The sequence below is a fragment of the Haliotis asinina genome, chromosome 12, assembly GCF_037392515.1.
Source record: "Haliotis asinina isolate JCU_RB_2024 chromosome 12, JCU_Hal_asi_v2, whole genome shotgun sequence".
NCBI lineage: Eukaryota > Metazoa > Mollusca > Gastropoda > Lepetellida > Haliotidae > Haliotis > Haliotis asinina.
In genome coordinates this window covers 39,393,965-39,418,688 of record NC_090291.1, presented here as the reverse complement: position 1 = coordinate 39,418,688, position 24,724 = coordinate 39,393,965, and the positions used below count along the sequence as shown (strand labels likewise).

At 44.1% G+C, this 24,724-nt stretch overlaps 2 protein-coding genes across 3 annotated transcripts in view; both read left to right on the top strand.

Annotated features, from left to right (window-relative positions):
- Positions 1 to 486: 486 nt before the first annotated feature.
- On the top strand, positions 487 to 11,797 carry LOC137258525 (BTB/POZ domain-containing protein 6-like). Of its 2 annotated transcripts, none has more exons than XM_067796229.1 (3): positions 487 to 550; positions 8,292 to 8,564; positions 10,353 to 11,797. In XM_067796229.1, exons 2-3 carry the CDS (start codon positions 8,311 to 8,313, stop codon positions 11,461 to 11,463), a joined length of 1,365 nt encoding a protein of 454 aa, XP_067652330.1. In that variant the 5' UTR covers positions 487 to 550; positions 8,292 to 8,310; the 3' UTR covers positions 11,464 to 11,797. The 2 variants fall into 2 exon arrangements, with proteins under 2 accessions (XP_067652330.1, XP_067652329.1); XM_067796228.1 differs by lacking the exon at positions 487 to 550 and adding an exon at positions 7,624 to 7,715.
- A 4,376-nt stretch (positions 11,798 to 16,173) lies between these two features.
- Positions 16,174 to 24,724, top strand: part of LOC137258796 (crystal protein-like) — a 179,308-nt gene continuing 170,757 nt past the window's right edge. The window contains exons 1-5 of the mRNA XM_067796490.1: positions 16,174 to 16,394; positions 16,977 to 17,088; positions 18,705 to 18,891; positions 19,170 to 19,300; positions 20,261 to 21,284. Coding sequence (XP_067652591.1) covers positions 16,237 to 16,394; positions 16,977 to 17,088; positions 18,705 to 18,891; positions 19,170 to 19,300; positions 20,261 to 21,283 — 1,611 coding nt within the window. The 5' untranslated portion in view covers positions 16,174 to 16,236 and the 3' untranslated portion in view covers position 21,284. The remainder of the gene's footprint in view (positions 16,395 to 16,976; positions 17,089 to 18,704; positions 18,892 to 19,169; positions 19,301 to 20,260; positions 21,285 to 24,724) is intronic.

The window sequence follows — 24,724 nt, the reverse complement described above, 5'->3', positions numbered from 1 at the left end:
TTTGTCGCTCTACAGGATATAATTACTATACATCCATGATCATAGCATTCAGTGCTGTATTCTCCCCTGATCTAGACTTGCCCCTTTAAAGGATAGAATTACTAAATATACATGTAAGTGCATGGGCTCAGCACTCAGTACAGCCTCGGGGAATGACTACAAGCATATGAGAAGATCGATTTACGTCAGATCAAACTCGCTCATGCATATGTGTTTGCGGGGTAAAAACACCTTGAACCTAATAGAATTATGATCTTATATAAATAAGTACTAACAACGAGACTACACACGCAAGGACAGCTACAAGTGGCTCAGTGTACAACATTGTTGTCACTCTTTCCAAACAAACACAAAATCATCAACCTAAGGCTCTCCCATATCTTCGATTGGCGTTACTCGGAGTCTTCTTACGGCTGAAAAGATCTAAGAATAGCGCGTTATCACCGCTAAATAAAAAAAAACTGTCACAGACTTTGCGCGAGCATCAGCTGATAATTTGACTTTTAATTTACCTGTAGGTCTGCAAATAAGAAGGTTGTACCTTTGTAAGGTAAGTGTGCTGAGTGCTTACATGTCCAAATATACTAAAGAGCAAAAGAAACGCAACTCTGGCTCTTTGTCAAGTTTTTAAATAGAGGACATAAACATGAAAGCTTACTTTTATGAGAATTTATTTTTATTTTTTCAAAACTTACGTTTCCTTTTCTGTTCAGTACACGACGTTCTTAACTATTGAGGGATTGTCTGAAGATGGGCTGTCCGTCACTGCCCTGCACATAGGCCCTTAATTTGTGTTTGTCCGAGGGCTTTGTATTGGTTATAACGTAAATAAACAGGTCTATATCGGGCATAGCAAGAACTGACTACTCTCTATTGGATCTGGAAATGACGGCCCTATGTTGAATATGTCGGAAACATGCAAGCAATTAACAAGAAATGGTTAGTGGGTGATTTGAATAGGGTGTCATAATCAAATCTGCGATGTTTCGAGGATTGTATTCTACGGAACCATGCAAAGGACACGATAGCGTTATCGCGCCTTTTTATTCCTCTTTTGCACACATTTGTCGAAGTTTAGTGAAGTAAGAAAATATCATTCAAAACGCGACATTGCGACAAACGGCCAAAATGCCGTGCTATCGCACTGTCACAGTGGTTAATTTGGTCACATGACGATGTCCCTCCTTGGGGTCCATAGTTTTCAGGTGACGGTCTGACTATACTCATTCCGCATGCGCGTCAACACATACCTGAACAAACAAACACAAAACTACTTCCAGGAATATATGCTTTATTGAAGGGCTTGGCGTTTAGAGGATTTTGTCTGTGTGTTTGTTATTCAAAGCCGCCACATACAAAATATTCCAGCTGTATGGCGGTGGTATATAAATAATCGGTTTTGGGCCTAACAAACCAGTGATCAACATCCTGAGAAAGAATCGGATACAGGCTCGGAGCAAGCTTTTTCTTTCTGTAAATCCGATTGGTTGCAAAGTTAAGTCAGGGCGTTTTTATACAGGTAGCTACCATGCCCCTGGGCTAGACAGTCAAAATACTTCGTCTGAGTAGTGAGTGGATGAATGTGATTTTACGCCGCTTCCCTCAATATTCCATTCATAACACATCGAGGGGAACATCAGAAACTCCACACAGTGTCCTTTGTCAGAGTAAAGCACCAAGCAATTGCGGCATATCACTGTGCTGGCATTGTAAAACTGGCGTTGTCGGGACTGAATATGTTCATCAGCAATACATTAGGCTTCATGGAGAAACATTCTCGAGATTCAATCGACAATGCAGTGCGAGAAGCCTCCGCGTGTATTGATTTGAGAAATGCGACTAGGCACCGACGGTTTGGCAAAAGCATGCAGGGGAGACAACTGTTACTTTGCGGCGGTTTGAAATGACTGTGAAATAGCCTCCCCTTGAACGCTGTCACCTCGGCGCGTTTGGATGTTTGACTACGACTGGTACTTTTCCTCCCATAAACGTGTTTCGAATAAGCATGAAAAAAAATCGATAGGATGCTGATTACCCGTAAATATCCGGGTTAGAGTTGGTCTTCCTCAGCCCATGAATGTCGTAAAATGCGATTAAGGGGAATCAAGTTTTCAGAATTCCTGACTTGACTGATACGTTTTATCGTATCACTTAGGCAGATGCTCATAATGTCAGTCACTGGGTTGTCTGATCAACAGTCGACTATTGACAGACTGCTATGATATAGGTGGATTATTAATGATTTGGGTAGAGAACATACAAACATAGGTTGTTGATCTGAGAGTATTTCTGTATCACTATCAGACGTGGCATATGATCTTTAAAATGTTATCAGCTCCCTATAAAAACAACACAAGTCCAAAATCCTAACTGGAGACACAACGACCCTGTCACAAATTATCTCCGCCTCATTAACCTTGAACAATACGTCGTTACTATGTAAGTATGCGCCTATTTGAATATCCCCATGAGACACGTGTCTGTCTGTAAAATGTAGCGTCATTGAGTTATCAAATAATTCCCTATTATCTCCGGAAAGATATTAAACCTTCACGCCGTGTAGCCAGGTGAGGATATTTGGGAAATGGTTTTTGCAGGCACGTTGTGACTACTACTACTGCTGCTGCTGCTGCGGCTGCTCCTCTCCTCCTCCTCCTCCTCCTCCTCCTCCTCCTCCTCCTCCTACTACTACTACTACTACTGCTGCTGCTGCTGCGGCTGCTCCTCTCCTCCTCCTCCTCCTCCTCCTCCTCCTACTACTACTACTACTGCTGCTGCTGCTGCGGCTGCTCCTCTCCTCCTCCTCCTCCTCCTCCTCCTCCTACTACTACTACTACTGCTGCTGCTGCTGCGGCTGCTCCTCTCCTCCTCCTCCTCCTCCTCCTCCTCCTACTACTACTACTACTGCTGCTGCTGCTGCGGCTGCTCCTCTCCTCCTCCTCCTCCTCCTCCTCCTCCTACTACTACTACTGCTGCTGCTGCTGCGGCTGCTCCTCTCCTCCTCCTCCTCCTCCTCCTCCTACTACTACTACTACTGCTGCTGCTGCTGCGGCTGCTCCTCTCCTCCTCCTCCTCCTCCTCCTCCTCCTCCTCCTACTACTACTACTACTGCTGCTGCTGCTGCGGCTGCTCCTCCTCCTCCTCCTCCTCCTCCTCCTACTACTACTACTGCTGCTGCTGCTGCTGCTGCGGCTGCTCCTCTCCTCCTCCTCCTCCTCCTCCTACTACTACTACTACTGCTGCTGCTGCTGCGGCTGCTCCTCTCCTCCTCCTCCTCCTCCTCCTACTACTACTACTACTGCTGCTGCTGCTGCGGCTGCTCCTCCTCCTCCTCCTCCTCCTCCTACTACTACTACTACTGCTGCTGCTGCTGCGGCTCCTCCTCTCCTCCTCCTCCTCCTCCTCCTCCTAATACTACTACTGCTGCTGCTGCTGCTGCGGCTGCTCCTCCTCCTCCTCCTCCTCCTCCTCCTACTACTACTACTACTGCTGCTGCTGCTGCGGCTGCTCCTCCTCCTCCTCCTCCTCCTCCTCCTACTACTACTACTACTGCTGCTGCTGCTGCGGTTGCTCCTCCTCCTCCTCCTCCTCCTCCTACTACTACTACTACTACTGCTGCTGCTGCTGCGGCTGCTCCTCTCCTCCTCCTCCTCCTCCTCCTCCTACTACTACTACTACTACTGCTGCTGCTGCTGCGGCTGCTCCTCCTCCTCCTCCTCCTCCTCCTCCTACTACTACTACTACTACTGCTGCTGCTGCTGCGGCTGCTCCTCTCCTCCTCCTCCTCCTCCTCCTCCTCCTAATACTACTACTGCTGCTGCTGCGGCTGCTCCTCCTCCTCCTCCTCCTCCTCCTCCTCCTCCTCCTACTACTACTACTACTGCTGCTGCTGCTGCGGCTGCTCCTCTCCTCCTCCTCCTCCTCCTCCTACTACTACTACTACTGCTGCTGCTGCTGCGGCTGCTCCTCCTCCTCCTCCTCCTCCTCCTACTACTACTACTACTACTGCTGCTGCTGCTGCGGCTGCTCCTCTCCTCCTCCTCCTCCTCCTCCTACTACTACTACTACTGCTGCTGCTGCTGCGGCTGCTCCTCTCCTCCTCCTCCTCCTCCTACTACTACTACTACTACTGCTGCTGCTGCTGCGGCTGCTCCTCTCCTCCTCCTCCTCCTCCTCCTACTACTACTACTACTGCTGCTGCTGCTGCGGCTGCTCCTCTCCTCCTCCTCCTCCTCCTACTACTACTACTACTGCTGCTGCTGCTGCTGCGGCTGCTCCTCTCCTCCTCCTCCTCCTCCTCCTCCTACTACTACTACTACTGCTGCTGCTGCTGCGGTTGCTCCTCCTCCTCCTCCTCATCCTACTACTACTACTACTACTACTGCTGCTGCTGCTGCGGCTGCTCCTCTCCTCCTCCTCCTCCTCCTACTACTACTACTACTACTACTACTACTACTACTGCTGCTGCTGCGGCTGCTCCTCCTCCTCCTCCTCCTCCTCCTACTACTACTACTACTGCTGCTGCTGCTGCGGCTGCTCCTCTCCTCCTCCTCCTCCTCCTCCTCCTACTACTACTACTACTGCTGCTGCTGCTGCGGCTGCTCCTCCTCCTCCTCCTCCTCCTCCTACTACTACTACTACTACTGCTGCTGCTGCTGCGGCTGCTCCTCTCCTCCTCCTCCTCCTCCTCCTCCTACTACTACTACTACTACTGCTGCTGCTGCTGCGGCTGCTCCTCTCCTCCTCCTCCTCCTCCTACTACTACTACTACTGCTGCTGCTGCTGCGGCTGCTCCTCTCCTCCTCCTCCTCCTCCTCCTCCTCCTACTACTACTACTACTGCTGCTGCTGCTGCGGCTGCTCCTCCTCCTCCTCCTCCTCCTCCTCCTACTACTACTACTGCTGCTGCTGCTGCTGCTGCTACTACGTATACTACGTATACATATACTACCACAACTACTAGTTACTACTACTACCACTACTACTTCTAGTAGTAGTAGTAGTCGTCGTCGTCCTCGTCGTCGTCGTCGTCGTCGTCGTCGTAGTAGTAGTAGTAGTAGTAGTAGTAGTAGTAGTAGTAGTAGTAGTAGTAGTAGTAGTAGTAGTAGTAGTAGTAGTAGTAGTAGTAGTGGTAGTGGTGGTGGTGGTGGTGGTGGTGGTGGTGGTGGTAGTAGTAGTAGTAGTAGTAGTAGTAGTAGTAGTAGTAGTAGTAGTAGTAGTAGTAGTAGTAGTAGTAGTAGTACGACTGCTACTACCACAACTACCACTAGTATTACTACTACGTATACCACTACTACTGCTACCACTACCACTACGACCACTACCACCACCACAACAGCTACTACTACCACTACTACTGCCGTAATAGTTGTGTGTTGTTGAATTACTTTTAGCATTATTAAGACCACAGCAGACCTTCAGCAGACCTTCAGCAGACCTTCAGCAGTAGCAAGCTACTACTGATGCTTAGGTAGTCATCACTATCATTATCATAGTTATCATCATAATGATCATCAAACTATCCGATAATGTTATCTGTATACGTCATTCACCTGTACAAGGAAGCAAGATACTGACGCCGAATATTTATTTTAAAAAAGTAACATGTCTCCACACGCGACGATAGACATGTATCGTAAACAAGGAGAAAATTTATCGTCATGTTAACCCGGAAAGCTGGGGCACACTATCTCGCCTGTACGTCGCCTGTCGTCATGCAATAGGGCCGAGTGGGTAGGGCAATACCTTCAAGTGGAGATTGACGGGACTTTCCCGAGAGATCCAAATGTGCGTGTAACTGTTCATATTGTGGAGAGTTCTGTGAAACGTTGTTGATCAAGACCTGTCGATTATTACGAAATCAAGACCCAGAGAACATAATGACCGGATAAACGAGTCATTTGTTACACGTTGTGAGAATAACTTGCTGCCCGGGTCACGAGGTGTCCGGTTTAACGAGGTCGGGACTAACGGACTTTCACTGTACATTGAATTCTCGGGAACAGTGTAACTGGCTAGAATCCTTAGTTATCTAGTGAATAATATTAAAATATACCCCGAGCTCATTGACCCTGTAAGGATACATCACAGGTATCGATACATTGCAATTGCTGAGTTTCCGCTGGCAATTAATCAATAATGGAACCGAAAAAGTATCGAAGCATCGAGAGTATGTGTGACTAAATATAGTTCAGCAATTGACTATATTTTGATTAAATATTTATGTTGTTTTGTATTATTTCATTTATACGTGCAGGTTCGTTGAGTTCATGGTTTAACTGTTTACTTGATCTGGGTTTCAAGTTTCTTGTTAGTTCTAAATGTGACTGAAACTGCTTCTTCAAAAATATTTAAGCAATATCATGGCGAGGAACACCAGAAATGGGCTTCACACATTGTACCCACGTGAGCGTTATATTTAAAATGAATTATCTAGTAACTCATCAGTTATATCGCATTTAATAATAACATCAGCTGATATTAAATATTCACAGTAAATATTACGTAATATGTATAGTTTCGTATTTTTTCGCTTCCTGCGTTTATGCGTAGATTAAACATTATACATAATCGCCTATGAAAAGAGTGACAAATTTCATCTTACTCAGTGACTTACACGAGTACGTTTGGTGTTATGAAATTTATTCTATCTATATCGATCTAAAGCCAGTCACGATCTTACAACACGCCCTCTCATTGACGTCATATCCTTAACCTTCTCAGCCGAGTATATCTGCCCTTGACTTACTTCAGACTGAAAGTAAGACCGTTGACATGCACGTCACGTGTCACATTAGTGACGTAACACCTACTCTCTGATATGAACATATTTTATAAGGAAAAAGATGTAATGATAATTATAAAATATACTGAACAACAAAAGAAACGGAGGTTTCGAAAAAGAAAATGAAATTTCATAAAAGTAAGCGTTTATGTTTGTCTTCTAAACTGACCAAAAACTGAGTTTTGCTCTTCAATATATAATGACTAGGAGCCCTCATGTTCAGAAACTGTTAATCTTGCCACATATTGAAGATTTGAATGGGCTTTCTTGAATATAATAGTTTCAAGGTTTGTATGATATACTATCGCGTCTGACCCGTGAACATCTACCCGGGGTAGAATAGGCCTTCACCAACCCATGCTTGCCATAAAAGGCGATTCTGCTTGTCGTAACAGGCGACGAACGGGATCGGGTGGTCAGGTTCGCTGACTTATTTACAGACCGCCGCCATATAGCTGGAATATTGCTGAGTGCGGCGTAAAACTAAACTCACTCACTCTCTACTATCGCATCTGTTGTAGAAACGAAATACAATTTTACCGTCACTGTGTTTAAAAAGAACAGAACGATTAACAACATACTTTAAAAGATTTCACAATAGCAACCAATAGAATAAAGAATAAATACACTGTAGATGTGATGGTATGAATCAGTCACTACGGGCTCGGTACAACAGAGACTGCTATGACGGGTAACCTGAACTCGAAAATCGTGGCTTTTACGATGCTATAAATAGCCATGTCAATATGTTTCGCATACTATTTAGCTTCAGGTGAATAGTGCTATGTATAGTATATTGCTACTCGCCTTAAATAAACGTCTCCTTCAACATGTACTCTTTACTGGGTAGATGTTTTCAGTGTAAGTGTGACTCGGGGTGGGTTCGTCGGGTGTAAGTCGTATGATATGGCTGTTGTTCAGTTGTCAAACAGGTAAAGGTGTGCTGATTATTGCCGCTTTTAAAACACTCCCTGGATATATTAAAATCTCCGAGTTCCGTTCAAACCTACAGCGTGTAATCACGCAGGTTGATTGTGAATTGTGACCGGATAACCATTTCGTATTTCATGTAATGATTAGTTGTGTCGAATGTTTGTTTCTGTCGGATCGATATGGTGCCATTTCCAAACGAACAGTAAGTGAATATTGTTTTGGGCCGTATTCAGTGATGTTTAAGCTTTACATGGCGAAAGGTACCCACATACATGGGGTTAGTGAGCCAGCGGTTCAATGGTACTGTGCCCGATTCGGTATAGTCAGGTATAGTGACCACCCGATCCCCATTTTTTCCTACACGCCATGAATGGGTTAAGGATACCTAAAGCTGGAGCATACTGAGTGGGTACGGTATTCAGTAGTCAAGAAGGATCATGGTAAACTGCGCTACGTATGAGTCAAACACAAGACACCCATGTGGAGATTCGAACCCGATGTCGGACCACCGCTCTAACCACCATTGTGATCCTTGTTTGAACAGTTTAGTAATCGGAAGTACTTCTTTTCTTCAGAAGGCGTGCCAATGACATCATGACTTCCACTTCCGGTAGCGTGAGGAAGTTGGAAACATTCAACGACACCGCTCAGAGAAACATGTCTAGATCTTCAGAAACTTGTGACGTCATATTCCAAGTTGGCAAGAAGGAGAAGCCTGTGACGGCTCACCGGCACGTACTGATCAGAAGAAGCAGCGTCTTTCACGCCATGTTTAATGGCCCCCTGGCAGAGAAAGACGACATTAGAATTCCCGATGTGAGCAGTGAAGATTTTGAATGTTTCTTGAGGTAACACATTTCAAAGGTATTCCCACCACATACAGGCACGTTAACGATATACATGTAACATTTAATTTAGAGACCTAATGTATCAAGTACAGTATTACAAATAAAAAAAACTCGGGTAGTCAGGCGCGCTGACTTGATTGACACATGTCATCGTATCCCAGTTGGGTAGGTCGATGCTCATGCTGTAGACAATTGGATTTTCTGGTTCGAACACGGCTATCTACATACTGCCACTATAAAGCTGGAATAATGCTGAGTGCGGCGTAACCCTAAAGTCACTCTCTCTTACCGGTACCAGAGTTCTATCTTGCCCATTTTGCTATTTTTATCAACTGTTCGCAGCCTAATAATGTTTTGATAACATGTTTGGATTTTTGTGGGGTCAAATCCATTTTAGTGCAGGATATACCTTCACCAAGGTCGTAACAATCATGGTAAACAATCTGACTTTGTTGTCAGTGGACTTGTTAACCTGTTGCACGAGTTAGGGTGTATTTCAGTTTTGAAACATGACCTATCAGCTCTAATCTGATAATGTATAATACACAGACTCAAAACATCTCAAACTGTCCAGTAACCAGTCATTACACCAACTAATTTCTTAACTGTTGATTGAGCACGGCTACATAGACAGTAAGGTTAGTTTCAGGTCATTCAAAATTGACTTTGTTCCTCAAAAGCTTAATTGCTGATATACCCCTCTCCGAAATACGTTATTACCTTAATTATACAAACTATGACACTAATTGTTATGTTAGGGCATCGAGACGGGGCTAACAGAATGTTCCTTGTAAGCTGCTGTGTCATCTACACTCATTTCCGTTTCAACCATTATGTCGACGAGTCCTGAATACATTGTTAGACTGTTTTCATATGTTTCTGTGAACATGGGAAGATAAAAGATCATTGTTCATTCAAGTGGGAATGCGTGTGCTCTGTCAAGGCTACGTGGGAAGAGTTTATGCTGCTTTCAACAATAACGTTACAGACACAGTGCGATGATTACAGGGTGGAGTCGTAGAAAGGAACTGACGCGGAATGTTGTGTGTTACTAGTCGAGCTCAGGCACCGCTCCTAAACTCATTGTCCCTGATATACAAAACATGACTAGACTACTAAACTGGGGGAAATAAACTTTCCGCCACAGCTGGTTGATTTTATGGAAGATGTATCTGAAATTTGCGTTATCATTATGTCCAAAAATGAGGTTAGGGGTCATATCATTTCTTTCCCAAGTCTTCAACCAGTTTCTGCCTATAGGTATCCAGGCCGCAGCCGTCGATGTAAAGGATTTCGTAGTATCATCAGTCATTGTAGTTGCAATTGCGGGCGCAGTAGTAGTAGTAGTTGCAGCAGCACCAGCACCAGCACCAGCACCAGCACCAGTAGTAGTAGTAGTAGTAGTAGTAGTAGTAGTAGTAGTAGTAGTAGTAGTAGTAGGGACAGGAGGATGGAGACAGAGGCAGCAGAATCATCAATATTAACAGTTCCAATATATCGTTCCTGACGAGTGAGTAGTAAGAATAGTAGTAGTAGTGGTGGTGATGGTAGTGGTGTAGTGGCGGTAGTAGTGGTGGTAGTAGTAGTAATAGTAGTAGAAGTGGGAGTAGTTGTAGTAGTAGTAGTGATGCTGGTAGTCGTTGTCGTAGTCGTCGTAGTAGTAGTAATAGTAGTAGGAGAAGGAGTAGAAGTAGTACTGCTACTGCTGCTGCTGCAGCTGGAGGATGGAGCAGAGACAGCAGTAGGACCAATAATGTCAGTTACAATATACCGTTCCTGATGTTACAGATACCTGTATGGGGAGAAGCCTGACATGACCCCCGACAACGTAACAGCAATGTTGTACCTGGCCAAGAAGTACGCTGTGGAGAGCCTCGAGCGTGTATCCCTGGACTTCCTGAAGGATTCTCTGTGTCCGGACACCGCTTGTGACGTCCTGGAACAAGCTCACAGCTTCGACGAGATGGACCTCCGAGCAGCGACTCTGCTGATGATGACGACCAAAGGAGAGGCAGTTCTCAGCTCTCAAGGACTTCAAGATCTATGCCAATCCTGTTTCCACACTGTGATCAACGCCCTCTCCCGAGTGACCAAGCCCGAGTCAATGTTCAACGCGGCTGTGCGATGGTCAGAAGCTGAGTGTGTCCGTCAAAGTCTGGAAGTGACCCCCCAGAATCAGAGAAGACTCATCGGGTCAGTCTTCTTCAACATCCTGTTCCCGGAGATGGATCCTATTTTCTATATCAGGAATGTTGTGGCAAGCAAATTCCTGACCAACGAGGAACATGTGAAAATTCTCAGTTATTTTCTTTGCCCTGTCGAAGATGTGTCTCCTTTTCGAACCAGATATATCAGGGATGACCGTTTAAAGCTGGAACGCGTGACACACTTCGAGACATTTGATGTGCCGCTGTGTTATGGGCGGAAGAGGTTAGGGGAATCACCGAAAGGGGAGATAACCGATGATGTATATGTGAAGTGTAGTCGAAGAGTTATGTTTCACGGATTTAACATGTTCGGGTCTGGTCGACAACATATCTATTGCCATAAATATCACCTAAAGATATACAAGAATGTCAGTTGCTATGGAAACTACAGAAAACTCACTTTAGAAACTGATATCATGGCTGGTACGCTTTCGGATTCAAGTGGTATAGCAAACGCAAATTTGAGAAATCCCGTTTTTCTTGATGGCCAAGAAACATATCATATTCAAGTGACCTTGAAATCAGGTGACCTTCCACTCTACGCAGGCGAAGGTCAGAGAGTGAGTGTCGAGGCTGGACAATTTAGTTTTGCCTTCCGAAAGCGAGATTCTCCTGTTCGATTCATCTCGGGGATTATTTTCAGTGACGGTTGTCCAAAAGAAGGAGCACTGAAACTGAAGGAACGTCTCTAACGGAAGTTTTCACACGACAGCCCAGTCATTTTACGAATGCTTGCGGCAATATTCATGTCGCTCATGAGCACGTCTCGCACGAATCAAGTCACTCCCTGAATTCAGTGCTGTATCGCATACAGACACGTGTCGTGTCGCGATTGTTCATTTGAGAATATCATATGAGGTTAGCAGACAGTGAAATAGTATGGAAGAGTGTTACAGCCAAAAAGAACACATCATCATGCTTTCATCTTTTTTTCGCTAGCATAATCATGCATGTCGATATCATTTCTCTCCTACTCTAATTTTCAAAATATCATATATAAAAGAAATAAAAGTGGTTCCCAAAATCGATGATTTCACAGTATATTTATGCATTTTCTACCAACACTATAATATCATATAGGTAGGCGAAAGTATCAGGTGTGTTGATCTAAGTATCAGGTGTGTTGATCTAAGTATCAGCTACGTTTATCTAAGTATCAGCTACGTTTATCTAAGTATCAACTACGCTGATCCTTGTATGCTCATTCAAGACGATGAATAAGGGAACACATGAAAGCACAAGCATTCCTTTATTCTTTTCCAGGTTTCTTCACAAGCTATTATTTCAGTGTGGGTGAAATAAAAAATGGAAATAAAAAATGAACACTTGCACTCCCACGTGCTCTCTTAGTTTCCGTGAGAATATTAACTACGTTGATCTAAGTATCAGCTGCGATGATCTAAGTATCAACTGCGTTGATCTAAGTATCAGCTGCGTTGCTCGCAAAGTGTAATATCCCCTACTTTTTAAATGGTGGATATTTGGCAAATGGCTGTCAGAAGTAGGACCACAATATCCATACGTATTGCTGTAACGAGCTTGACACGTGTGTCATTGGTTGACAAAGGGGTACGTGTTCAGTTCATCCAACTTCGGACACTGAAGTAAGCTCGATTCTGATTGGTTCAAAAGAGGTATTATTTATCTCCAGAGACACATTCAAGTTATATCTAGAACTCAAGCAGAACCCATCGATATCGGTACATGTAACACATGTCTGCCGATAACCCTTCCTTTTGATGTCGGTGCGATCGCGTTGGGGGTAGGGGTGAGGGTGAGGGGCTGTGTTTAAGACGACGATTCCGATAGGTCTGAAGCCAGACTGGTTTGATGTTGATATGACAAAAGATGAAACTCTTGGTTGTAAATTGAAATAATAGGTATCTACTTTACAGCGGACCTACATCAGATGGGAAAAAAAGACTTCGTGTCTTCGTGTCCCAGATCGATGCTCATGCTATTGATCACTGGATTGACGCCATTATTTACAGACCTCCTCCATAGAGTTGGAAATTTGCTCAGTAATGCGTATCAGAACATATACAGATCTACACCATCCATAATAAGCTATTTGTGGTTATCAAAAGGATTTCAGTTACTTTTGTCCAACAGATGAAACTGTTTAGTTTATTCGGAGACCGATCCGGAACACGAGCGCTAAGACAGAAACAGACACCGACCCAGAGACACGAGCGCTTGTGGGCTTACTGGTAAGTGCACGTGTCCTTGCGAGGATTAAAGATTTTAAATAAAAACAATAATAGTAGTATTTTGAGATCACACACACCCAGCAAAACGATCTTGACACAATGCATGACGTTGGTCCACACATGACGGGAATAGGGAATCGATTCAAGCCCTCTTATAGGTCACAGTATGTTAAAGACACATTTACAACTTATACGATCTTTTGAGAAGTCATTGGGAAAAAAAGTTATAATTTATGTAGATTGTGCAGATTTACAACGTTTTTAGGAGGTGCGCGTGCGCGTGTGTGTGGAGACTCTAGAAAATGAAGAGTGCACATTTTCACACGTTTTTACCTGTCGTATAATAGACTTTCACGACAAAGGGGGAGGGGATGCACATTCCTTCTCGATGCGCCTATTTGATGGTAAAAAATAACAACAACGTTGACGTAAATACAAGCGCATGTGCAAGTTGTGAATCGTATTGATATTTATCAACAAGCCGTCATCTTTTCCCCTGAGTCAGTTTCAGTAGGCGCCTGACCATTGGTCAACTTATGACATCAGCGATGTTACGTGCGTTCACATTGGACAACCAGAGCCGGTTACTGCTGCTTGAGAAAGGTGGGGAGCGCACACTTGAGAGAGAGGGAGTGTACACTTCATTTCCACCCGTTTTCAATGATCATTTGATACACTTTCAGGACAAAGGAGCGGTAGAGGGTGGTGGGTGCACCACCTGCACCACCACCACCCCCCCCACACACAAATATATATATATACACGCGCGCGCGCGCACACACACACACACACACACACACACACACACACACACACACACACACATAGGATCCGCCTATGACAACGACGGTAAACCTGGACGTATACCCTGGACTGGACTAACAATTAGTCCCTGACCTGAAATGAACATATTTTACTGAAAAAAGTTCATAACAAAAAAAATAATAAAATGAAATGGAGCCTCGGTACTTTCTTCATTTCTTAGAAGCTAAGGGGATCTAGACTTGCCACATTTTCTAGACTTGCATGGGCTTTCTTGGATATATCTGCTTCAGAGTCTGTACGACAGGCAAACCTTGGACAACATGACATTTGGAGTTCGCACGCGAGAACTTGTTCATTTATTCACACTCATATCCATCTATGTAACACTTTTATTAATACACTTCGGTATCATTTCATGTGCCATTAACACTGCCTGTCAATGAGAGTCGGGGAAACCCATCTGGCGTTGAGGGCAGTTTTATGACTGAGATAACCCTAATAATTTCAACGCGTTCCACATAACATCAAAGCCACAAAAGGTCAGTTCATCACCAGTTGAAGATTTGTATCTCCCTAAATATATTTGATGTGGCTGATTACTCGGGCTTATGTCCATTACAGAACACCGACTGTGACACAAATGTACTTTTATTATATGGCTTCGATTTGAAATCATTTAACGCTGGGGTGCTCGTAACTGATGCAGAAGGGGTCATTATCGGCCCAAGTACTGCAGATATATATGTACTCCAGGGTCTGATGTTTCGAAACAAACTTAAATTTATCACAATTTTCAAAATGAGTTCGAAAATTTGAAACATCTGAATTTGAGTTATATATCCAACATACTAAAATTGTCTACTAGGTTTGACTGCAATATCGATTTCGGTTAATTCTGGGAAATGCATTTTCATGCTTTTTTCATATCTGAGTAAAAACTGTAACAAATAAAAATTCAGACTTCAGTTTGTTTGGAGGAACAGGGGCTTGGTGCTTTACTGTGTGCAGTAATGTACCCTGAACACAAGCAAAATACAGAAACGTACCCAGTACCGTAAACGAGGTTCATGTACCACTTCATGTTCCGCAATCAAAAACCGAATCCGTGTGTAGTTGCCCCTATACTTCTTATTGCGTCTAGCACTGAGCTTCGTTGAATACATGTGTAACTGTGTTTGCCCGTTTCTTATATAATGAAACCAAATGCATCGGATACGGCCGTTTGACAGTTCCGATCTGGAAAACGGCAGTGTGCAGAATAGTGTGTCTTAGGGTACGTGTGATGTTACAACATAGGTGCATTCTGATTTGGGCACACAGAAACCTGGGTTACACAACTGTAGTTGCCATGCCGATAATGGCCCTTTCAGACGTATTGATGTAAGATTAGGACCATGTCGGATATGTCGATAGTGACTTGTGCAGTAATTTCTTCTAATAAGCGCTTATTTTTTCAACCGGATTTTTCAACCGCTTTTGCGCTCAATTGGTGTCATTGCCGTAATTTTTAGTGAGCTACTTTATTAGTGAGGCGCTTATTTGATGCCTGGCGTTTATCATAGGAAATATGGTAGTTTAACAGAGACCAGTTCTATTCCCGAATTGGTTGCCATGTCTACTTCAATTCTTCTGTCTCACGTTGCTATTACCGTCTGTGTGGTCTAGTGGGTAAAGCTTCTGCTAGAAGTGGTTAGGTGGTTCGATGCCGTTTAGCTCTGCGTGGTGCACATGACGCGTGTCTCGTGTGATTTTATTTCCATATGTGAAAATGGGGTATTTAGGATTTCAGTTTAACCCTCCCACACGCACCCTCCAACCCCACCCACCACCCCAAACCACCCCCACCTCCCCACCCACGAATATTTTCTATTCTCGCATGAAAATTATAGTTACGGTTTCTTACTTTCAGCGTTGTTCCAAGGTAACACATTTTAGTGCTACGCGTTCTCATTCAAACATCGCTCTTCCTGCGTTGTACATAACCCACTGCTACCACTGTTTTCCGTCTGTACAGTTGTGAATTTAGTTGGAGTGATACGAAATCAAATTAGATTCAAGGAACTGTAATAATAATCGTCATAATAATAATGACTATAAGAATAATATTATTAATTGACCAATAAGATCAATAACTATTTGCATGTGGCCTACTAATTGTCACTATAATGTTCGTCTTAATAGGTCATTACTGGGCCATCAGTTCATCAAGCTCACATCACGTTGTTAGTACGCCTGACTTCACCTTCTCGTATACCACAGGGACTGAACAATGTCAACGTTGTTTGATACCTCTAATTACCACGATATCATTTTAGATCAAATACATATGAATTAATATTACAAAGTGACAAGTGTCGCGTAATTTCAGTATTCTAAACTCTTATCGTGACGCTAATATCGAAATTCCACCCTTAGAACGAGTTAATTAAATGCAAATGGCTATATAGGAAACGTCCCCAATGTCACTAGACAGTTTATACCATCGCTGCAATGTGGCCGTTTTCGTTTCTCGTGTCCTTGTTGATGCTGCAGTGCATCTGTGGTCTCGCCGATGCTGTTGTCGTCACCACTATCGTGGGGGACGTGGAGGGGGTGAGGACAGGCCGCTGCGAGAAGTTCCTTGGTATAAGATATGCTACTGCAGAGAGGTAAGAGAGGTGAAGGATTGTGTTTGGGTTTCGTTTGTCCTTTTACGCCGCAATAGTCAAGTTATAGTAAGCAACAAAAGAAACACAATTTTTCTTGAAATGTCATAAAAGTAAGTGTACATGTTTATGTCTTCTCTGACGGGTGAAATTTCCAACCTCTTTTCAAGTGTAGCTATATTATCCAATCAGACACTCGCTCTACCTGTCGGTGCCGGTCTGTAGCCTGAGATTTGTGTACTTCTGGACATATGTCCTGACTTTGTACGAGACTAGACGGCAAAATGGCACAACGCCTTCAACGCTGGTGTCCTCCGAGTTCTTGAATGTATAAACAACGCCATTACTAAAGCTGGAAATCCTGCAAACGGAATAAGTCGTGTTTTGTTGCGAATGTGTTCCCTTGTACAGACAAAGCGACATTTTAGAATACATGTATGTGCATTTCTTTTATACATTTATACGTATTTGTGTAAAATGAAACAATGAAAATAAGGTAGATTTGTAATATCGACGGTTGTAAGACCGTAGCCAATGGTACAAAGTAAGGTAGCCTATGGTACAAAGTCAAGTGACATGTTCCAGGTTCGGCGACCCTGTCCCCTCCACTTGGAGCGGAGTTCTGGACGCCACCGCGATCAAACCAGCCTGCTACCAATACTGTCCTGAAGACTCCAAGTTCATCTGCCAGAATGAGGTGGGTAGCGTTGGCATATCGATGAAAATCCAGACTATTCTTAACCGTTCCATTTTGGTAAATACTGGCGATTCATCTGCACGAAAAAGCTTTCACGGGTAACGTCACAGTTCTCATCTTTCTTATAGCTTTCTTAGAAGATGTTTTCTCTCGCTAATTGCTGTTATTTGGTTTGATTGTTTGTTGAGAATGGGGCTATACTGCTTGAGAATTATTAGATGAGCCACGACGTGACAAATGCATATATGGAACGCCCACCATAACATTCCATTTGAAACAAGAGGGAAACAGGTTGTCGTCTAAATCCTGAAAAGTTCAATTTCCTTGTGCGAACAGTCTTTTGTTTGTAATATCATACTACTGGACATGTGTTAAACCATTCGTAACTACTGGTGTCATTCCGGCAAGCCGGAGACCCGTGAAGGTCCCGGGGTAGCATAGGCCTTCAGCAACCCATGCTTGTCATAAAAGGCGACTGTGCTTGTCGTAAGAGGCGACTAACGGGATAGGGTGGTCAGGCTCGCTATACACGGTACCCATATGGGGAAGGCCACCCTGCTTAATGGCAGTTTCGCTTTCTGATACATGTCATCGGTCCCCAATTGCGCAGATCGATGTTCATGTCGTTGATCACTGGATTGTCTGGTCCAGACTCGATTATTTACAGACCGCCACCATATAGCTGGGACAGTGCTGAACGCGGTGTAAAACTAAACTCACTCACTCACTCACGCAAGCCGGATGGCTTCTTGAAGGTCACGGAAAGAGACGAGTAGTTACGAATGGTGTTAAACAGAAGCGGCATTGAGTTCACGCAACAGTCAGCGTGTATTGCACGTGCTTAATTCCCGATCTACCTCATGTACCTATAGCAACCAAGTGCATTCGTCTACATCCCCTGCCCCGCCTACGTGTCACAAACGCGTTTACTGCACAGGTTCATCTAATATGTGTCAAGCATTGGTAACGCATGGTCGAGTGAGTGTAGTTTTACTCCGCTTCTAGCAATATTCCAGCAATATTACTGCGAGGGACACCAGATGTGGGTCTACTCATCATACGCTTGTATTGAGAAAAGATTCCATGTGACGTGTGTGTCGTATGTTGTACATGCTGTACAGATGATAAAAATATATGTTGTGTATGGGCATACGACCTTCATACAATAAACGGATTGGCTGAACACACGGTACCCATATGGGGAGGCCGCCATACCCTCCACAATGGCAGTTTCGCTTTGTCACGTACGGTATTCTTAAAAGGCGCTTTCTGCAAAGGCGCTAATTGCAGAAGTTCAGTGTCGCATTTCTGTAAATGTTTCACAGTAATACCGAACTGTTGCTGTGATGACTAGCAATGCGCACGTTTCAATTCAAAGTCGGCTGAGAACGTCACAAAGACATTTGTTTCGCGAAATGTTTGTTCATCTCCTTGTATCGTTTAAACCACTGACTTCTGACTCAGTGGTCTCGGGATTTTGTTTTATTCCTCTCTTGAAAATGCCAATCAGCATGTGATAAAATGACCTATAGCTGTCTTTAAATGTAAGTTTCGTGCAGTTGTCATTTCGAACAAAATGGTGGATATTTTAAACACTTTACCATTCCCATCAACAGACGTCCGAAGACTGTCTGTTTCTGAACGTGTTCCGACCTTTGAACCCCATTTCCTCAAGTCTCCCCGTGATGGTGTGGATCCATGGAGGCAACTTCGAATACTATAGCGGTGGGAGTATTCTGTATGACGGCGAGACCATCGTCTCCAGGGGCGACGTCATCTTCGTCAACCTGAATTATCGTCTAGGTGAGACACCTCCTTCATCAACACAAGGCGTTAGTAACTGGAAGCAACAGACTTTATGAAGCTGACGACAGGGGGTAAAGTGGCAATCCTTGGAGGGGTTAAAATATTTGGCAGCTTGACTCCAGAGAGTATTAGGACTTCCCATTTCTCATATGTTTATTTCACATTTGGTATACTCGAAGAATCCTTTGAGGGGTAAAAAGGTTTGGCAGCTTGACTCCTGAATGTTTTAGGACTTCCCCTTGCTCATATTTTAATTTCGCAATTTGTATAAACAGGTCCGTTTGGATTTCTGGCTCAAGGCGATGGCACAACGTTCTTTTCTGGTAACCATGGCATCAAAGACCAACGGATGGCATTACAGTGGGTCCATGACAACATCCAAGCTTTCGGAGGGGATCCTTCACGGGTGGGTGTAGTCAGTTGGACCCCCGGCATATGACGGTATATAGCCTATATATCTATAGGAGGAATAGTCCGCTTATCTCGCACTCATATCCTGGCACCCATATCCTGGTACACATATCCTGGCACTCATATCCTGGCACACATATCCTGGCACTCATATCCTGGCACTCATATGCTGGCACTCATATCCTGGCACTCATATGCTGGCACTCATATCCTGGTACACATATCCTGGCACTCATATAATGGCACATTGCCTGCTCACGGCGCTGCTCACATTACTGTCCCCGTCATAGGACACCGCCGTACTTTCCGACACTTTATCAACTCCCTAGGAGGGATGCAACCATGCTGCCTGTCAGGGGCAATGAACTAAACACTCACACTGCCAGCACATCCTCACGGATATTCGTCTTACAGGTGGGTGAACTACGACACGGTGGATCTAAGTGTCTTGTCTATGGATGCTACGTACATTGCCTACCTCGGACCCGAACCTGGATGCCTCCACCGATATATATGATGCCATTTGGGAAAATGCTCGAGACTGTTCATTCTCTAATTATGGGACCCATGAGGATCCTGTTTGGAAATGACCTTCACCAACCCATGTTTGTCTTAGTGGGATCGGGTGGTCAGGCTCGTTGACTTGACTGACACATGCTATCTTGTCCCGTTTGCGTAATCGATGTTCATGCTGTTGATCAGTGGATTGTCTGGTCCAGATTCGATCATTTACAGGCCGCCGTCATATAACTGGAATGTTGGTGAATGTGGCGTTATGCTACATACAAACCAGCAGACTCTAGCGTAGACGTTATGTATTTAAAATATCCAGTTCAAACAACCAAACATTTGTTCTACCGTGAGATCAGAATTTAATAATCAATGTGTTCGTAATGAACAACGTTTTTCAGCAGTACATAGGATGTTTTCATCATTTTTCACATTTTTTCTAAAGGTAACGATCTTTGGAGACAGTTCAGGCGCTCAATCTGTGGCAATCCATCTCACTTCCGGTAAAGCTGACGATCTCTCCGCAAGGGCCATCATGCACAGCGCACCCTTTGGGATTTCGTTCAAAACTCCGGCAGAAGGAGCATACCAGGACTTCCTCTTCTCGGAAAAACTCGGCTGCACCCAAGGGGACCTTTCGTGCTACAAGTCTAAGACATCAGCTGAGGTTCTGAGGGCTTGGCAGGAAACGTCCATCTACGTTTCCAACAACCCCTACATGTCCCTAGAGTCATGGGGCCCCGTTATAGATGGCGATGAGGTCAAAGGAAGTCTCGTGGAACTGTTCGAGACCGTGACCAATATAAACAAGGAGATACTGATCGGTTCCACCTCTGAAGAGTCCGTTGGAAGTATTTACGCGTACTACACCTCCGCTGTGGACGAGGCGAGTTACAGGGAAATCATGAGTTACTTCCAGCCTGACGACTCCACACAGATCATCGATAACCAATATCCCCCCATCGCTGATGACAACCGCGAGAACTTGGTCAGTTTCATGTCCGACAGGCTGTTTTTCTGCTCAGCTAGATATGTGGCACAGAAACTTAGTGGACATTCCAAAGTGTGGTGGTTTATTTTCGACCAGCCTGTCCCCTTCCCGGAATTCTGGGGGGATTCCTACGACTGTGTTGATCGGGTGTGTCACCTCGCTGATGTCCCGTTCCTGTTCCGGGCACCTGCTCGACTTGGCTTCCACACGACCCCTGCTGATGAGAAAGTCTCCGAACAGTTGATCACCTATTGGCTTAGTTTTGCTATATTTGGAACCCCTAATGCCCATTGGCGGGATCTTCCAGTAGGGTCACCGTTTAGGCTGAGATCCAAAGATCTGCCTTTGTGGGCGCAATTCCGCAGCAATGCAAATAGTGCTACCAAGAACATAAGATTTACCGAGCCTGATCCTGTCAGCGATATTAACCTTAATAATGACAGGTGCGATTATCTAGATGGCATCGGTTATCAATAAGGTAGCTGGATACAGGGCTAACAAAAGCGACTTCAGCGCCGTGACTGTCGTATAACCGTGTTGAATGGACACGATATGGTAGTCTAATCGCTGAAGTCAGTTTGTGCAAATGAGCCCAGACCTTTCTTTAAACATACAAACAGATACAGAATGAAATTCAATTCAATTCAGTAACAATGCTAGGTGAATTATCTAGGTGTGACCAGTTATGAGTAGCGGGCTTGCCAAAGCGACGGCAGCACTACGATCACCTTAAGCGTGTTCTATGAACACGGTAGGGTAACCTTTGGGCTAAGGTCGCTTTGTGCAAATGAACCTTGGTCTTTCCTTAAACACATGACCAGACATAAAATAACATAAGTTTAACAGAGATTATCATAAGTTAATCATTAGATTTTTATCCCTTTTTATGCTTATGTGACCTAGCCGAAAATTTCTATTCTTGGTAACGATAAAGCGTAAAGTTAAATATTTTAACACATTTTCAATTATCAAGTTTGTATTCTTATACTGATTTTCCAGGTTCTTTCTGTTATATCACACAGTTCTGACTTTTCTGATTTATAAGTCTACCACGATTTATATAAATTATTAATGTGAGGAAGAAAGGCCTATTTTATGAATGATTCCAGTAATAAATTCTAGATTCTGTTAATGAAACGACTTTGTCTTTTTACCATTATGACACAAGCCTGAATACACTCAAGCTGCGATCACATAACCTGATAACTGATCTTGTGGGACAAGTTCAGACTTGACCCAGAGGATGACCTCTCGAGTCTGACCTCCCGATCAATCAAGTAGCTTCACACAAACATCCTATCCCGGATTTATTTTTCCAAAATAACTGGATCATATACAAGGCAGTTGAAGCTAGACATCCTCACCATCTGTACATATACACACCTTTAGTACATATACGGACCATCTGTACATATACACGCCTTTAGTACATATACGGACCATCTGTACATACACACGCCTTCAGTACATATACGGACCATCTATACATATACACGCCTTTAGTACACATACGGACCATCTATACATATACACGCCTTTAGTACATATACGGACCATCTGTACATATACACGCCTTCAGTACATATACGGACCACCTGTACATATACACGCCTTCAGTACATATACGGACCATCTGTACATATACACGCCTTTAGTACATATACGGACCATCTGTACATATACACGCCTTCAGTACATATACAGACCACCTGTACATATACACGCCTTCAGTACATATACGGACCATCTGTACATATACACGCCTTCAGTACATATACGGACCATCTGTACATATACACGCCTTCAGTACATATACGGACCATCTGTACATACACACGCCTTCAGTACATATACGGACCATCTGTACATATACACGCCTTCAGTTCATATACGGACCATCTGTACATATACACGCCTTCAGTACATATACGGACCATCTGTACATATACACGCCTTTAGTACATATACGGACCATCTATACATATACACGCCTTCAGTACATATACGGACCATCTGTACATATACATGCTTTCAGTACATATACAGACCATCTGTACATATACACGCCTTCAGTACATATACACGCCTTCAGTACATAGACGGACCATCTGTACATATACACGCCTTCAGTACATATACGGACCACCTGTACATATACAAGCCTTTACAACATATACACACCATCTGTACATATACACGCCTTCAGTACATATACCCACCATCTGTACATATACACGCCTTCAGTACATATACGGACCATCTGTACATATGCACGCCTTCAGTACATATACAGACCATCTGTACATATACATGCTTTCAGTACATAGACGGACCATCTGTACATATACACGCCTTCAGTACATAGACGGACCATCTGTACATATACACGCCTTCAGTACATATACGGACCATCTGTACATATACAAGCCTTTACAACATATACACACCATCTGTACATATACACGCCTTTAGTACATATACCCACCATCTGTACATATACACGCCTTCAGTACATAGACGGACCATCTGTACATATTCACGCCTTCAGTATATATATGGACCATCTGTACATTTACACGCCTTCAGGACATATACAGACCATATGTAAATGTACAGACCATATGTACACATACCCCCACAGTACATGGTGTGAATTACAACTCAACTGTTTACACACACTCCACCCAACCCCTCCCGCCCCCGCCTCCCCCCACAGTACATATATTATGAAATACATCTCACCTCTTCAACCCCCTGTGTCAGATACACCTGACCTGTTCAACTCCCACAGTGTCATCAGATTCTTCTCACCTGTTCAACCCCCACAGTGTCATCAGACTCATCTCACCTGTTCAACCCCACAGTGCCTGATTCATCTCACATGTTCAACCCCACAGTGTCCCATTCATCTCACCTGTTTAACCAGAAGCACAGACAAAACTGTCCATACATGGAGTGAGGAAGTGCAGGATACAGTGAAACGTATCTTGAGTAAGGTAGTGAGTTGTCAGGTGTGTGGTGCGATGGGTGAGTGAGTGACTTACGAAACATGACAGCAGTATTTCCACAAAAATCCATTCATGTTTCCAAAAGACTCCCATGGGTAGATACTCTGCATCACTCCTGACACGATTTCACGCCGGCGTAACGAGCTACAAACAATACCTTCAGGTAGCAACATACACGCTGTTACAGCTTATATAGAGAAATACATACGCCAAGGAAAATACCACCTTTACTTCTTCCATTTCCTGGGCAGACGCTGTACACTACTGTGCACATGCTTCACACACTGGCATTGGTAGTGACAACTTTCCCAATAACCGTCGACAGAGGTAAGCTACGTTTTATGCACAAATCCAACCCCGTGAGTACGTAAATCAACACACAACATGCTTATAGGTGTGAGTGCAAACCAGTATCAGCCAGCTCTCGCGACAAAACACCAGCAAGGGACCACTAAAGCAAGTTCCATACGTCAGCGTGTTTATAATGGGTTCGCCATCAATACAGTTTGTTTTGTAATCTGCTGCAGGACCGTCTCACCGTCGATACTCACCATCATTTCCAAAGACACCGGGCACGTGTTAATCGAACGCTAATTGGTTTCAGGGGCGATTGGGCACCAAGCTAATTGCAGACCCTATCGATACGACAGACCACCGACACTGAGCTCGTCGTCTTCCAGCACGTGCAAATTTCACTGAATAATCATGTCGATTATACATTGACGTCAAGGTGACGTACATACCATGGTAGCTTGCATCTGTTGCCATAGCAACCATACACCAGGTGCCGATTTGCTTGTTCGGTGGAGAGATTCCTTAGACATGTGGATGGCTCAGTGCAAGGCCCTTGATTAAATTATTCAAGCTTACTGCACAATGCACACCTTTACCCCGCCAGCATCTGTCGCTT

Excerpts from the sequence above, each read along its gene's own strand:
- LOC137258525 (XM_067796228.1), top strand. The coding sequence starts at position 7,690 with ATGGCTGTTGTTCAGTTGTCAAACAG. Across the intron at positions 7,716-8,291 it reads GTTGTTCAGTTGTCAAACAG|AAGGCGTGCCAATGACATCA; the intron begins GTAAAGGTGTGC and ends TCTTTTCTTCAG. Across the intron at positions 8,565-10,352 it reads GATTTTGAATGTTTCTTGAG|ATACCTGTATGGGGAGAAGC; the intron begins GTAACACATTTC and ends CTGATGTTACAG.